Here is a 15,790-nt window from a genome sequence, read left to right as displayed (position 1 = left end):
CTCTCCCCTATCACTGACTCTACCCCCCCATTCCCCCTCCCACACCCCCATGTACACTCTCCCCTCTCACTGACTCTACCCCCCCATTCCCCCTCCCACACCCCCATGTACACTCTCCCCTATCACTGACTCTCCCCCCCATTCCCCCTCCCACACCCCCATGTACACTCTCCCCTATCACTGACTCTCCCCCCATTCCCCCTCCCACACCCCCATGTACACTCTCCCCTATCACTGACTCTCCCCCCATTCCCCCTCCCACACCCCCATGTACACTCTCCCCTATCACTGACTCTACCCCCATTCCCCCTCCCACACCCCCATGTACACTCCCCCCTATCACTGACTCTACCCCCCCATTCCCCCTCCCACACCCCCATGTACACTCTCCCCTATCACTGACTCTACTCCCTATTAGTCTATCCCGTATTCTCCCATTTAACAGGAGGGAAACTGAGGAAGTGACTTGACAAAGCTTTGACAAAGGGTCATCTGCACTCGAACCTCAGCTCTTTTCTCTCTTTACAGATGCTGCCAGACCTGCTGAGATTTTCCAGCATTTTCTCTTTTGGTGCTAGGCTTCCTGCACTCCCCGCACGCTGACTATTCCAGGACAGGCTCAATGAGGTCTATCCGTGCCATAATTTCTTTAAGATAACGGACCAGATTATGTTTCGCAGCAAGTCTCACACTGACAGCTGATGCTTATCTGCTGCTGTGTCTCTATCTTTGAAAGAGGTAACAGCCAGACCTTATTAGGAGAGAGTTACTACCTGCAGCCCAACCACAAACATCCTTCAGAGTAGCCTCGCCTTAAAGCCTGAGCAGAGCAGAGGACCAGACACTGGAGCCTGAGCCACTGTGTGGTGATGCTGGCACGCACCTCAGCAGCACCCCGATTGTGGGTCACCTCCCACCCCTGCCCCAGCACATGGGCCCATCAACGAGCGAGAATTCCTCGGAGCTGGAGTTGCCCTGCACTTTGTTCTGGGTGCCGCCACCCAGGAAGGGGACACACGCCCCACACAGAGCCCAGCAGAATGATACTGGGGCCGAGACGGGAGTATGACCAGGGCAGGCTGCGTTCTGTATTCCGGGCTTAAGGAAGACCTGGAGGATGATCCCACTGAGGATTTCACTCTTGAAGAGATTGGATAGGGTGGATTGAGAGAAACGATTTCCTCTTCTGGGTGTTTGAGACGAGTGAGTAAGAGTCCAGATCAAGGGAACAGAACCTTAATGTTATAGATAGACTGTTCGGGGACACGGGGAGGGTGGGATATAGGAATCATTTCCTCACACAAAGGGGAGTGAGATCTGGAAAACTCTCCCCCAGCGTCATGGATGCTGGGGACAGATTTTCAGTTGAAATTTCTACTGTGCTCATGTTTTGAGTTGCCAAATTGCAACAACCTTTTTGATCTTCTCCCTCTGTACATCGATAATCAAAAAAACTAACGGAATGTTATCCTTTACTATGAGAGGAATTGAACATAGAAGTAAAGACATTATACTTCAGTTATGATATGGAGATGCTGGCATTGGACTGGGGTAAGCACAGTAAGAAGTCTCACAACACCAGGTTAAAGTCCAGCAGGTTTGGACATTAAGCTGACATTGTGAGGTTCCTCACCATGCTTCAGTTATACAGGACGTTGCTGAGACCAGATCTCCAACACCGTGCGCAGTTCTGGTCTCCTTATTTAAGGAAGGATGTCAGTGCATTGGAAGCAGTTCATCAGATCGATACTGTCACTGTCTGTGCGGAGTTTGCACATTCTCCCCATGCCTGCATGGGTTTCCTCCGGGTGCTCCGGTTTCCTCCCACACTCCAAAGATGTGCGGGTTTGGTGGATTGGCCGTGCTAAATTGCCCCTTAGTGTCAGGGGGTCTAGGAGGATAATTGGGGTAGAGCCTGGGTGGGATTGTGGTCGGTGCAGACTCGATGGGCCAAATGGCCTCCTCCTGCACTGTAGGGATTCTATGATACCTGGAATGAGTGGGTTTTACGAGGAAAGGCTGGGGAGACTGGGCTTGTTTCCACTGGAATTCAGGAGAGTGAGAGGTGATTTGACGGAAGTCTATAAGACTCCTCTTGTGGGTGAGTCCCGAACTAGGGGCACTGTCTTAAAATTAGGGGTCGTCTTTATAGGACAGAGATGAGAAGAATCTTTTTTCTCTGAGGCTTGTGTAACTTTGGAACTCTGCCTCAGAAGGTGGTAGATTCGGGGGTCACTGAAAAGACAGAGGTTGAAAGATTCTCTTTGGCAGCGGAATCAAAGGTTATTGGGGGTAGATGGGAACACAAACAGATCAGCTGTGCTCCTATTGAATGATAGAACAGGCTCGAGGGGACGAATGGCCTCCCTCTGTTCCTATTTGATATGTTCCAAGGTTCCCAAGATCCTGCTGTTCGGAAAATATTCCGACTGATTTGAAACAACCTGTTCTCGACATTCCGTGTTAGTGTCATTCCGTGAAGCTGCTCCGTACAGCTTCACACAGACCACCCCCCACCCAATCCTGACCCCCCCCCCCCCCCCACCCAACCGCAACACCCAATCCCAACCCCACCCAACGGCAACACCCCATCCCAACCTCACCCACCCCCCACCCAACCCCGACACCCCATCCCAACCCACCCAACCCCGCATCCCAACCCTGACACCACCCCATCCCAACCCCACCCACCCCCACCCAATCCCGACACCCCCCCCACCCAACCCCAACGCCCCATCCCAACCTCACCCATCTCCACTCAATCCTGATACCCCACAACACCCACCCCCAGCCCTACACCCCACGTTCACCCTCCCACCCCGCCCTCGATATCTTGCATGGCCATTTCAGGCCTGACTTACCCCTGTGGTGGATTCTTGTCTAACCAGCCGGCTTTGATGATTGGGCAGAGTTGGCTGGTGTCCACACTGTGTTTTGAGGCTGGGCTGGAGGTGATGAGCGAATCATCCAAATGGGTGTAAAGATTGTCCGCACACTGCAGATCAGTGTCCGCCCTCAGGCCAGCCAGGCTCAAGTCATCAGGGTTGGAGCCGAGAGTGCTAGGGTTCAGAAAGATTCAATATCAGCTCAGCTGAAACTCGGGGTCCAGCGCACTGTGTCAGGGTCAACACTTCCCCTTCTCCCCCGGAACTCCTCCTGCCAGGAGGATGCCATCTCTCCAGATCCATCTGCCTCTCTCTCTGTCTGCCGGGGCCTCTCACCGTCTCTCTTTCACTCTGTCCCCCTCTCTCTCACTGCGTCTCTCTCTCTCTCCCTCCCTCTCTCTCTCTGCGTCTCTCGCTCTCTCTCTCTGCGTCTCTCGCTCTCTCTCTCTGCGTCTCTCGCTCTCTCTCTCTGCGTCTCTCGCTCTCTCTCTCTGCGTCTCTCGCTCTCTCTCTCTGCGTCTCTCGCTCTCTCTCTCTGCGTCTCTCGCTCTCTCTCTCTGCGTCTCTCGCTCTCTCTCTCTGCGTCTCTCGCTCTCTCTCTCTGCGTCTCTCGCTCTCTCTCTCTGCGTCTCTCGCTCTCTCTCTCTGCGTCTCTCGCTCTCTCTCTCTGCGTCTCTCGCTCTCTCTCTGCGTCTCTCGCTCTCTCCCTGCGTCTCTCGCTCTCTCTCTCTGCGTCTCTCGCTCTCTCTCTCTGCGTCTCTCGCTCTCTCCCTGCGTCTCTCGCTCTCTCTCTCTGCGTCTCTCGCTCTCTCCCTGCGTCTCTCGCTCTCTCCCTGCGTCTCTCGCTCTCTCTCTCTGCGTCTCTCGCTCTCTCTCTCTGCGTCTCTCGCTCTCTCCCTGCGTCTCTCGCTCTCTCTCTCTGCGTCTCTCGCTCTCTCTCTCTGCGTCTCTCGCTCTCTCCCTGCGTCTCTCGCTCTCTCCCTGCGTCTCTCGCTCTCTCCCTCTCACATCATCCAAATCCACCCCAGTTCTCTCTGGGACAGTGAAGACCCCCCCCCCCCCCAGCTCTCCCTCATCTTGAGCTCTGTCGACCTTCCAATTCCCCGGATGGTCAGACTGCTTATCCAGTTACTGCTGGAATTAAATATTGAGAAAACTGAAGCCATTGTCTTTGAAGCCCGTGACAAACGGCACTCCGCTACGGCTGAATCCCTCACTCTGCCTGGAAACTGTCTGTGTCCAAACCAACCTCTCCACAACACCTGGGTGGCATTGAATCGGAGGCGAGGTTCTGGCTTCACATCCGAATCACGCTCCCCCACCCCGACCCTCACCACCCCCATCCTGCAGCCTCCTTAAACTTCAGCTCCCCATCCCCCCCCCCCAAACGGTGATCCACTCCGTTCCCCGGACAACAAGATCTTCATTTTAGAGGAGGGCAGTGGCACTGTCACTGGGCTAGTGATCCAGAGAGCCAGGGTAATGCTCTGGGGGCCCGGGTTCAAATCCCACCAGCAGATGGCACGGTGGCACAGCGGGGTTAGCACTGCTGTTCACAGTGCCAGGGATCCGGGTTCGATTCCCGGCTCGGGTCACTGTCTGTGCAGTGTCTGTATGTTCTCCCCGTGTCTGCGTGGGTTTCCTCCGGGTGCTTCACTTTCCTCCCACAGTCCAAAGACGTGTAGGTTAGGTTGATTGGCCGTGCTAAGTTGTGTCAGGGGGGTTAGCAGGGTGAATATATGAGGTTACAGGGAAAAGGACCTGGGTGGGATTATTGTCAGTACAGGCTCGATGGGCCAAATGGCCTCCTCCTGCACTGTGGGGATTTTTTGACTCTAAATTCTAATGGTGACCGTGAAACCATTGTCGATCGTCGGAAAAACCCATCTGGTTCACCAATGTCCTTTAGGGAAGGAAATCTGCCATCCTTACCCAGTCTGGCCTACACGCGACTCCAGTCCCACAGCAATGTGGGCGACTCTCAACTGCCCTCAATAAATGGTCAAGTGAGACACTCAGTTCAAGGGGCAATTAGGGATGGGTAATAAATGCTGACCCAGCCAGCGACACCCACGTCCCATAAAAGAATAAGATCCTCCGACTGAAATCCTCCCATGATCTCACTCCTCCCTATCTCTGTAACCTCCTCCGGCTCCACAACCCTCCGTGACCTCCGCGCTCCGCCAGCTCTGGCCTCCTCTTCAATATTTTTCACCCCCGGATCGGTGGCCATTAGTCACCCAGTTCCGGAACTCCCACCTCGGACACTCCAGCTCGCGACCTCACTTTCCCAGTCCAACATCGGCAACTCCACGTCACACTTCCTTCCTGTAAGACTCTCCTCAACACCAATCACTCTGTCCATCATTTCTCCCACCTGCCCTTGAACCATTTCTGCCGATGAGAATTTGACCAGTGATGAGCAGCCCCGCCTCCTCATTAATATTCACACAGGCTCCTCCCCGTCCAAAACTGCTCCAGATACAAAGCACAGCTTCAGAGGTGAAATAGTGGAGATAACCCGAACGGGGTTCGAATCCCTCCCACCCACACTCTGTGTCCCACACGGAAAATATTCCTCTTTCAGCCCTTCACACCTGAAAGGGTGTCGGTGACCCCGGAAATCCACTGGATTGGTCCATGATTGGGGCAGCACGTTGGCACAGTGCCAGGGACCCGGGTTCGATTCCCAGCTCGGGTCACTGTCTGTGCGGAGTCTGCACATTCTCCCCGTGTCTGCGTGGGTTTCCTCCCACAGTCTGAAAGGCGTGCTGGTTAGGGTGCACTGACCCTAACAGGTTCTGGACTGCGGCGACTGGGGGGATTTTCACAATAACTTCATTGCAGTGTTAATGTAAGCCTTACTTATGACTAGCAAATTAACTTTGAGTTTTTAACTGATTATGGTTGGCAAAGTGCCGCAGTGGTTTGCCATTGGCTGGCCGCCCCTCTTGCCCGCCATCGGGCGTACTGGAAGGACTCGCAGGGTGATGGTCACCCTGTCTGGCCGCGTTACCAGCCTTCACTGCCCATCCAAGTCCTGGGGTGGGACTCGAACCCAGAGCTTCTGGTCCAGAGGTCGGGATGCCACCCACAGCGCCTCCCTAATGAACTAGCACAGGAAGAGAGACTTACATGCCCAGCATCATCTCGTAGTCATCGCCGTTGTCCTCGTCACTGAAGAAGCTGCTTGGACTCTCTCCCGTGCTGCTGGGCTCAGTGTCAGTCATATCCTGCAATGGAGACATCCGGAAAGATCTCAGATACTGACCACACCCTGAGCTCTCCAATCAGGAGCACAAGACCAGCTTTCATTCACAGACACATATGACAAAGGAGCACAACACAGGCCATTCAGCCCATCTGGGTCATCTATGCTGGTTCTTCAAAGAGTTAGCCCATTAATCCCACTCCCCCCGGCTCTTTATCCCTGGAATTTTAACATGTGGAGATGCCGGCGTTTTACCCCGTGGAAATATTTTAATAAATTATGATAAATTAATAAAGTAAAATAAATTTTTACCCCATGGGATATTTACAGAACCATGGGATAGAACCATACAGAGCAGAACAGGCCCTTCGGCCCATCGAGTCTGCACCGACAGACTCCCACCTAATTCCATCTGCCAGCACTTGGGGGGACAGTTTAGATCAGAGTTGAGGAGGAACTTCTTCACTCAAAGGGTGGTGAATCTCTGGAATTCTCTGCCCGTTGAAGTGGTGGAGGCTGCCTCGCTAAATATATTTAAGACGCGGGTTGATGGGTTTTTGATAAGCGAGGGGATTAAGGGTTATGGGGAGAGGGCGGGAAGGTGGAACTGAGACACGACAGATCAGCCATGATCTTATTGAATGGCGGGGCAGGCTCGAAGGGCCAGATGGCCAACTCCTGCTCCTATTTCTTATGTTCTTACGGCCCTGAATGTTAAGATGAGCCAAGTGTTCATCCAGATATTTTTTAAAGGCTCTGAGACCTCCACCACCCTCCCAGGCAGCGCATTCCAGACCCTCAGCACCACCCCAGGTAAAGAAGGCTTTTCCTCACATCCTCCCTAAACCCCCTGCCCCTCGCCTTGAACCTATATGTCCCCTCGTCTTCATCCAAGGGGAATTGGCTCCAATTGCCCTGTTGAAAGTTCCTATTGAATCTGTTTCCGCTCCCCACCCCGCAAATTTCAGGCAGCGCCTTCTAGATCACAACTCCTCACCGGGTTAAAAAACAATCTCCTCCTCCCCGACTCCCTGTCCCTCTGGTTACCCACCCTCCCAGCCCAACTCACTCAAGCAAAACCCTTCATGATTCTCAGTACCCTTGCTTGAGTCTTCTCTGCTGGGAAGGGGCATTGGCCGTGTTAAATTCTCCCTCAGCGCACCAGTTTGAAAGAAAGCATTGTTTGAAGGATTATAGCATGAGATATACTTTATAACCTGTGTTACCCTTTATATCTCTGTACATTTGTGAAGATAAGTGGGAGTGAAGGAACATTGCATTGTAATTAAACATTTCACGTTCAATAAGTGTTTCTCTCTTATTATCAAAAGCTAGTTAACAATCCTGTGACTCTGTTTGTCATTCATTCTAGGGACATGGGGGTGGTTGGCTAGGCCAGCATTTATTGCCCATCTCTAGTCGTCTTTGGGAGGTGGTGGTGAGCTGCCTTCTTCAACCCACAGCACAAGGACTGCAGCGGTTCAAGGAGGCTTCTTAAACTTTATTTATTAGTGTCACAAGTAAGCTTACGTTAACACTGCAATGAAGTCACTGTGAAAATCCCCTAGTCGCCACACTACTGTTCTCAGTCAACATACAGTTACTTCAAACACACAGGCTGACTGTGATCTGCAACCAAGTGAATCTCTGTGGGTTTCCCCTTCTGTTCTCTTACACCATGAACCAAGTTTTCTCATTAGATCCTCAGCTTCTACATAAGTGACCCCAAACTCCACTCTCAAGAGGACACACTTTAGAATCTTCCTTCAAACACTGCTTTCTCTCAACTCGGATCCCAACGAGGATCCACTTCCGGGTTTTACAACTCTCCATTCAGTATTCCTTCGTTTTGAATGTTTTCGACCTCTTACACAAACTCTTGAGATGCAAAAAGCAACTGCTTCGCCGACTATCACTTTAGGTATTTCTGGTTTCTCACTTGCCGACTGCTTCTCAGCTCTGTCTGTAACCTTTAAACTAACAGCTTCCCCTGTTCCTCAAATTTCAAACTTCTTAGAAACCTCTCTTATTCTCGAGTTTCTGGAACTAACTGACCTTTCAGTTTTGCTCTGGCAACGATGTCCTGCGCCCAGCAAAGCTGGGAGCTGCTCGCGGAATCACATAGAGCAGAAAAGGCCCTTCAGCCCATCGGATCCGCACCTGGACTCCCACCTAATCCCATCTGTCAGCACTTGCCCCGTAGCCCTGAATGTTTTGACGTGCCGAGTGCTCATCCAGATACTTTTTAAAAGGAAGTGAGACATCCCGTCTCCACCACCCACCCAGGCAACACATTCCGGACCATCACCACCCTCCGAGTAAAACAGTTTATCCTCACATCCCCCCTAAACCTCCTGCCCCTCACCTTGAACCTACGTCCCCTCATGACTGGCCATTCTCCTGATCCACTCTGTCCGTGCCCCTCATAACCTCGTACACCTCAATCTAACTAGTCTCTAAATCTAGTCTCTAGAATATAATCTTACACAAAAACACCAAATTAAACTCACATAATCATACACCTTGACCAGGTTGCCCCCTCAGTCTTCTCTGCTCCACCGAAAACAATCCAAACCTCCCCGATCTCTCTTCGTAAATTAAATGTTCCATCCCAGGCAGCATCCTGGTCAATCTCCCCTGCACCCCCCCCCCCAGTGCAATCACATCCTTCCGATAATGTGGTGACCAGAACTGCACTCCAGCTGTGTCCTCACCAAAGTTCTCCACAACTCCAACATGACTCTCCCTGCTTTTGTAATCTATACCCCGATTGATAAAGGCAAGTCTCCCCTATGCCTTTTTCACCACCTTACTAGCTTGTCGTTCAGCGATCTGTGGACAAACACACCAAGGTCTGTTTGTTCCGCAGAACTTCCAAGTGTCTCCAGCTGCCTCACTCCCACTGCAAGGATCCAGCCAAGCTAAAACTCAAAAAAGTCCTTCTACCTTAAAGGTGCACCTGGTTGCTAAGCTATAGCTCATTCACTCTCTCAGCTTGTGTTTACTTTTCATACCATAAACTTCCTCACAGCACAATATAAGCACAGTTTGCACTGAAGCCTAAGACCCCCATTACGGCAAGCACCTTTGTTAATCTAACCCGAGTTTTACCCTTTCTTACACCAAATTTAGCTCAATTAAATCCACACCTTATTTCGAACATCCAACAATACAACTTTTTTTTTGTTATTCATTTGAGAGACAGGGGCATCGTGGCTCAGTGGTTAGCACTGCTACCTTACAGCACCAGGGACCTGGGTTCGATTGCCAGCTTGGGTCACTGTCTCTGTGGAGTCTGCACGTTCTCCCTGTATCTGCGTGGGTTTCCTCCAGGAGCTCCAGTTTCCTCCCACAGTCCAAAGACATGCTGGTTAGGTGTATTGGCCATGCTAAATTCTCCATCAATTTGTCCAAAAAGTTTGCCGGAGTGTGGCAACTAGGGGATTTTCACAGTAACTTCACTGCAGTGTTAATGTAAGCCTACTTGTGACTCACAAATAAATAAACTTTAAACTTTATTTATTGCCCATCCCTAGCTGCCCGAGGGCAGTTAAGAATCAAGCACATTGCTGTGGCTCTGGAGTCACATATAGGCCAGATTTCCTTCCCTAAAGGACGTTAGCGAACCAGATGGGTTTTTCTGACAATCGACTATGGTTTCATGGTCATCAGTAGGTTCTTAATTCCAGATTTTTTTTATTGAATTCAAATTTCACCATCTGCCATGATGGGATTCGAGCCCGGGTCCCCAGAACATTAGCTGAATTTCTGGATTAATAGACCAGCGATAATACCACGAGGTCATCGCCTCTCCCATAGATCATCTGAACTACATCTGCTTCTTGAAAACCTTCTCTGAACCTGTTTCCACCACACTCTCAGACAGTACATTCCAGATCCTAACCACTCACTGTGTGAATCTGTCTCCACCACACTCTCAGTCAGTACATTCCAGATCCTAACCACTCGCTGTGTGAATCTGTCTCCACCACACTCTCAGACAGTACATTCCAGATCCTAACTACTCAGTGTGTGTGTAAATGTCCCCCTTTGTATCCCCATTGCTTCCTTTGCCAGTTTTCTCATTCAGTTTGATTTATTATTGTCACACGTATTGGGATACAGTGAAAAGTATTGTTTCTATGAACAGAGCATACTGTTCATAGAAAAGGAAAGCAGAGAGTGCAGAATGTAGTGTTACAGTCCTAGCTAGGATGTAGAGAAAGATCAATTTAATGCGAGGTAGGTCCATTCAAAACTCTGACAGCAGCAGGGAAGAATATCAATGCCTGAATATATCTGTGCCCCCAAATTCTCCAGTTTTCCACCAATGGAGCAGTTTCTCCTTATCCTCCCTGGCTAGCTCCTTATGATTTTCACACCTCAGTCAAATTTCCTCTCAACTTTCTCGTCTCCAAAGGAAACAGGGCCAGCTTCTCCAATCCATCTATATATTTCTCTGAAGCCTTCACATTCTCCCTACAATGCAGCGCACAAATCTGGACACAGCTCAGGACAAACTAACACCTTATGCATAGGAACTCCTATCATAGAAGCCTTTACAGTGCAGACAGAGGCCATTTGGCCCATCGAGCCTGCACCAACCACCCAGGCCCTAACCCCATATCCCTACACATTTACCCGCTAATCCCTCTAACCTACGCATTTCAGGACACTAAAGGGCAATCTTAGCACGGCCAATCAACCTAACCCGCACATCTTCGGACCGTGGGAGGAAACCGGAGCACCCGGAGGAAACCCACGCAGACACGAGGAGAATGTGCAAACTCCACACAGACACTGACCCGAGCTGGGAATCGAACCCAGGTCCCTGGAGCTGTGAAGCAGCAGTGCTAACCCACTGTGCCGCCCCTGCAAACGGCTAACTTCCTTATTTGTGTACTCTGTGCTCAGAGCCCTCTTAGCCTTATTTTTTATTCATTCATGGGACACAGGCATCGTTGGCTGGGCCAGTATTTATTGCCCATCCCTCGTTGCCCAGGGCAGTTCAGAGTCACCCACATTGCTCTGAATCTGGAGTCACGTGTAGGCCAGACCAGGTAAGGGTGGCAGATTTCCTTCCCTAAAGAACATTAGTGAACCAGATGGGTTTTTCTGACAATCGACAATGGTTTCGTGGTCATCAGTAGATTCTTAATTCCAGATATTTTTTATTGTATTCAAATTCCAGCAAGTGCCGTGGTGGGATTCGAGCCCAGTTCCCCCCCCCACCAGAGCATTAGCTGACTTTAGTCTAAGCAATAATACTATTAGGCGATCGTGTCTCCCCACATCATGTTCACCGTACCAGGACAAGAAGATAATTATCTAAAGAGAACAAATTTACAGGACTGTGGTGGAGAGGTGAGTGAGGGAGGGAGGGGCTAACTGAGTTGCTGTAGCAGAGAGCTAGCACAGACCCGAGAGACTGAATGGCCTCATTTCCGCTGTAACTGTTCTGTAAGTCTGCAGGGAGATGGTGAGAAAGTGGTAATGTCACTGGATTAATAACCCCGAGGCTAGTGTCGTTGTCATGGGGACCTGGATTCAGATTCTTTCATGACTAAATATGATATTTAATGAATTAATTTTAAAATCTGGAATTGGAATCTAGCCTCAGCAAGGCTGAGTGACCAGAAAAACCCATCTGGGTCACTAATGTCCTTTAGGGAAGGAAATCTGCCATAAGAACATAAGAAATAGGAGCAGGAGTAGGCCATTCAGCCCTTCGAGCCTGCCCCGCCATTCAATAAGATCATGGCTGATCTGAAGTGGATCAGTTCCACTTTCCCACCCTCTCCCCATAACCCTTAATCCCCTTGCCTATCAAAAACCTATCCACCCGCGTCTTAAATATATTTAGCGAGGCAGCCTCCACCACTTCAACGGGCAGAGAATTCCAGAGATTCACCACCCTTTGAGTGAAGAAGTTCCTCCTCAACTCTGTTGAGGTGTCCTTATCTGGTCTGGCCTACATGTGACTCCAGACCCACAGCAATGTGGCCATGAAATGTATACCATAGAATTTACCATCGTATCCCTACAGCGCAGAAGGAGGCCATTCAGCCCCTCACATCTGAACCCCAACTCTCCAAAAGAGCATCTTACCCAACCTGCCCTATTCCCATAACCCCATCCACTTACCATGGCTTATTCCCCTATCCTACACACCCTGGGACACTAACCATGGGGGCCAAGCGATCTAACCCGCACGCCTTCGGACTGTGGAGGAAACCGGAGCACCCGGAGGAAACCCACGCAGACACGGGGAGAACGTGCAGACTCCGCACAGACAGTGACCCGAGCCGGGATTTGAACCTGAATCCCTGTGAGGTGGCAGGGCTAACTGCTGCGCCACCATGGGCAATCAGAGATGGGGCAATAAATGCTGGTCTAGCCAGCGATGCCCCTGAAGAGCACAAGTTTGGGGTTATATTTACAAAGCGGGCTGTCTACAGGAGTTCGATGCCTCTTAAGAGTTTGAGAGTCAAGGAAGCTCTCACAGCTGCTCAAAACTGCTTCAACAGGTGTTGGAGCACAGAAGCACTTTCACAAAACGGAGAGACTTTCTGCAATTGTCCCCAACCCCACAACAAGTGGGTGGAGCGGGAAGGGTGGGGCAGGAAGCCAGGGGCAGGGGCAGGGGAGTGGGGGAACTGGAGGAGGGGTTGAATGAGTCACCTCACCGAGCCTGGTGTCTGACAAACGCCGTCCTTCTCAGCCATGTCTACTGGGAAGAATACGTCCGAGTCTGGCAGAGCCTCACATCTCGACTGCCCCACGTAGGCCGAGCCTGTCCCAACAGAAAACAAACCTCGGGTTAAAGCGCCGTCCGGAGAGCAACTGTTACCGTAGGGGGACACACGACAGCCCGCGAGGCCGCTTTCGAGACATCACCGGGTACCCCGGGGTCTCTGCCACAGGCCGAGGGGTAAATGTTAGGCAGGGGAGGACCCCAGTGACTGTTCCCCACCCCCCACCACCCACCCCGGGGCTACCGCGCACAAAGGCCCTTCACCACCTCAGTCTGCAGTTGGTCTAACATCTCGTCCGGGGGACGACTGCAGCACAGCAACAGGCTCTCCGCTCGATTCACTCGAGTACGACTGGAGGCCACAACATCAAGGTCAGCATCCCCGGGTCCCGCCCACAGGCCACAGCTGACGCTGTGAATCTAATACAATGTACCAGGCAATTTTACTTCCTCTTTCAACCCACCACCACCCCCCCCCCCCCCCACCACCACACTCCACTTCTCAGCAAACAAAGGACAAGAAAACTTGCATTTGGGTAGCGACTTGCATGACCGCAGAAGGCCCCAAGGCCTTTTAGAATCACAGATCACAAAATCATAGAACCCTACAGTGCAGAAGGAGGCCATTTGGCCCGTCAAGTCAAGTCAAGTCAAGTCAAGACAACAATCCCACCCAGGCCCTAGCCCCCTAATATTTACCCTGCTTATCCCCCGACACTGAGGGGCCAATGCAGCCCTAGCCCGCGCATCTTTCGGACTGTGGCAGGAAACCGGAGCACCCGGAGGAAACCCACGCAGACACGGGGAGAATGTGCAGACTCCGCGCAGACAGTGACCCGAGGTCGGATTCGAACCCGTGTCCCTGGCGCTGTGAGGCAGCGGTGCCAACCACTGCGCCACCCACACAATTGACCAACGAAGGAATTCATTAAAGGATTGAAGGGCGAGGGTGAGCGGGTGGATAAGTGTTTACGAAAAAGATCAGCCATGATCTTATTGAGACTCGAGGGGCCAGATGGCCTACCCCTGCTCCTGGTTCTGGTTCTTATGATTTGTTAGTCACTGCCGTAGTGAAGAAAACCTGTAGGCCATCAGCACACAGCAAGATCCCACAAAGCCCAGGGGAATCTGCACACATCTTTTAGAGGTAATCCCAGGAAGTGTATCAATAACTGCAGGGTCACCCCCATGGTGGGGGCCAAGGTTCCCTGGGAGCCCTTGGGAGGGAGGGGCCAGTATTCTCAGGGGTCGACGGTTTTTGTGCCTCAAACTTAACCGTAAATTTACCCCCCCCCCCCCCCCGATTGCCCCCTGCTCACTGGGGTTAAGTGCAGCCGAACTCAACTTCCCCAAACTGCAACCGATTTCCCCGTCACGTCCTGCTCACTGAGCAGCACAACCACTGATGTACCTCACACAGGAAGCATAAATCACAGGATCCCTACTGTGCCCATCGAGTCTGCACCAACCCTCCCACAGAGCATCTTTACCGGGGTCACTCCCTGCCCTATCCCCGCAACCCCACACATTTACCCCGCTAATCCCCCGAATCAACACAGCTCGGGACACTAAGGGACAATTCAGCATGGCCAATCCACCTAACCTTTTCGTTCATGGGACACGGGCACAGCAGTTACTGCCCATCCCTAGTCACCCTTGAACTGGTTTCACAGGGCAGTTAGGAGTCAGTGCTGTGGCTCTGGAGTCACACATAGGCCAGACTAGGTGAAGAGGGCAAATTTCCTTCCCTAAAGTGACCCAGATGGGTTTTTCCGACAATGGTTTCACGGTCATCAGTAGATTCTTAATTCCGGATATTTTTTATTGAATTCAAATTCCACCATCTGCCCTGGCGGGATTTGAACCCAGCCCTCCAGAGGATTTCCAGTCCAGTGACAACATCGTTACGCCATCGCCTCCCAGTGAAAATCCCGTGAAGCTTCCCTGAAATCTCTGTGTGGATCAGCACCAACTGAGCCATCGGGTTGGTTCCGCTCTCCACACCACAGGGCGCCTGGTTGGCGCAGTGGGTAACATTCTGCCCTCTGACCCAGGAGCCCGGGTTCAAGTTCCACCCGAGGGGTCAAGGAGTCGATGGCCTAGTGGTATTATCGCTTGACCATTAATCCAGGACCTCAGGTAATGATCCGGGGGACCCGGGTTCGAATCCCCACCACGGCAGCTATCGGAATTTGAATTCAATAAAAAATATCTGGAATTAAGAATCTACGGATGACCATGAATCCATTGTCGGAAAAACCCATCTGGTTCCTTTAGGGAAGGAAATCTGCCACCCTAACCCAGTCTGGCCTACATATAACTCCAGAGCCACAGCAATATGGTTGACTCTCAACTGCCCTCAGGCAATTAGGGATGGGCAATAAATGCTGACCCAGCTAGTGATGCCCATGCCTACAAATTAATGAAAAAAGAAAGGAAGGTGCATTCGTAACATGGCCAAACAGGTTGAAGATCGACCTGGGAAACCCTTCCCAGTCCAAAGACGTACTGGCTAGGTGCATTGGCCAAGCCAAAACGTCCCTTAGTGCCCCAGGAGGAAGAGGTTGGAGGGATCGGTGGGGTAAACGTGTGGGGTTACAGGGATAGGGCCTAGGGGGGGATTGTTGTCGGTGCAGCCTCGATGGGCTGAATGGCCTCCGTGTGCACCGTAGGGTTTCTATGATTTCCTCCGACATGCCAACGGCAGGGGGCGAGACCAGGAAAGATTCCCGGTTTTGAGGGGGATCGGGATTCCACCTTCACGATCCCCAGCTCCAGGTATGTGAAGGTTCAAGCGACCTCAGCAACTCGGACCCCCCCCGCCAAACCCGTTCCCCCCCCTCCCACCCCCCCGTCCCTCCCCCACTATCCCCAGCCCCCTCTGAGTGAACTGTAATGTACCAATTCCATCCCCTTCAAAGAGCACGGCCAGCCAATCAA

The 15,790-nt window shown here is 51.7% G+C and overlaps 1 protein-coding gene across 1 annotated transcript in view; it reads right to left on the bottom strand.

Moving 5' to 3' along the window:
• The window catches only part of LOC145340138 (arf-GAP with Rho-GAP domain, ANK repeat and PH domain-containing protein 1-like), a gene marked incomplete at its 3' end in the record, with an annotated part of 57,090 nt that overhangs the window by 12,194 nt on the left and 29,106 nt on the right, over positions 1–15,790 (bottom strand). Inside the window, exons 3-5 of the mRNA XM_080184565.1 lie at positions 12,783–12,889; positions 6,021–6,118; positions 2,862–3,059 (exon numbers count right to left, since the gene is read on the bottom strand). Coding sequence (XP_080040691.1) covers positions 2,862–3,059; positions 6,021–6,118; positions 12,783–12,889 — 403 coding nt within the window. The remainder of the gene's footprint in view (positions 1–2,861; positions 3,060–6,020; positions 6,119–12,782; positions 12,890–15,790) is intronic.

This window comes from Carcharhinus amblyrhynchos, unplaced genomic scaffold (assembly GCF_965287045.1).
Source record: "Carcharhinus amblyrhynchos unplaced genomic scaffold, sCarAmb.v2.hapA scaffold_799, whole genome shotgun sequence".
NCBI lineage: Eukaryota > Metazoa > Chordata > Chondrichthyes > Carcharhiniformes > Carcharhinidae > Carcharhinus > Carcharhinus amblyrhynchos.
The sequence above is the reverse complement of the archived record's forward strand: the minus strand, read 5'-3'. Positions and strand labels throughout refer to the sequence as shown.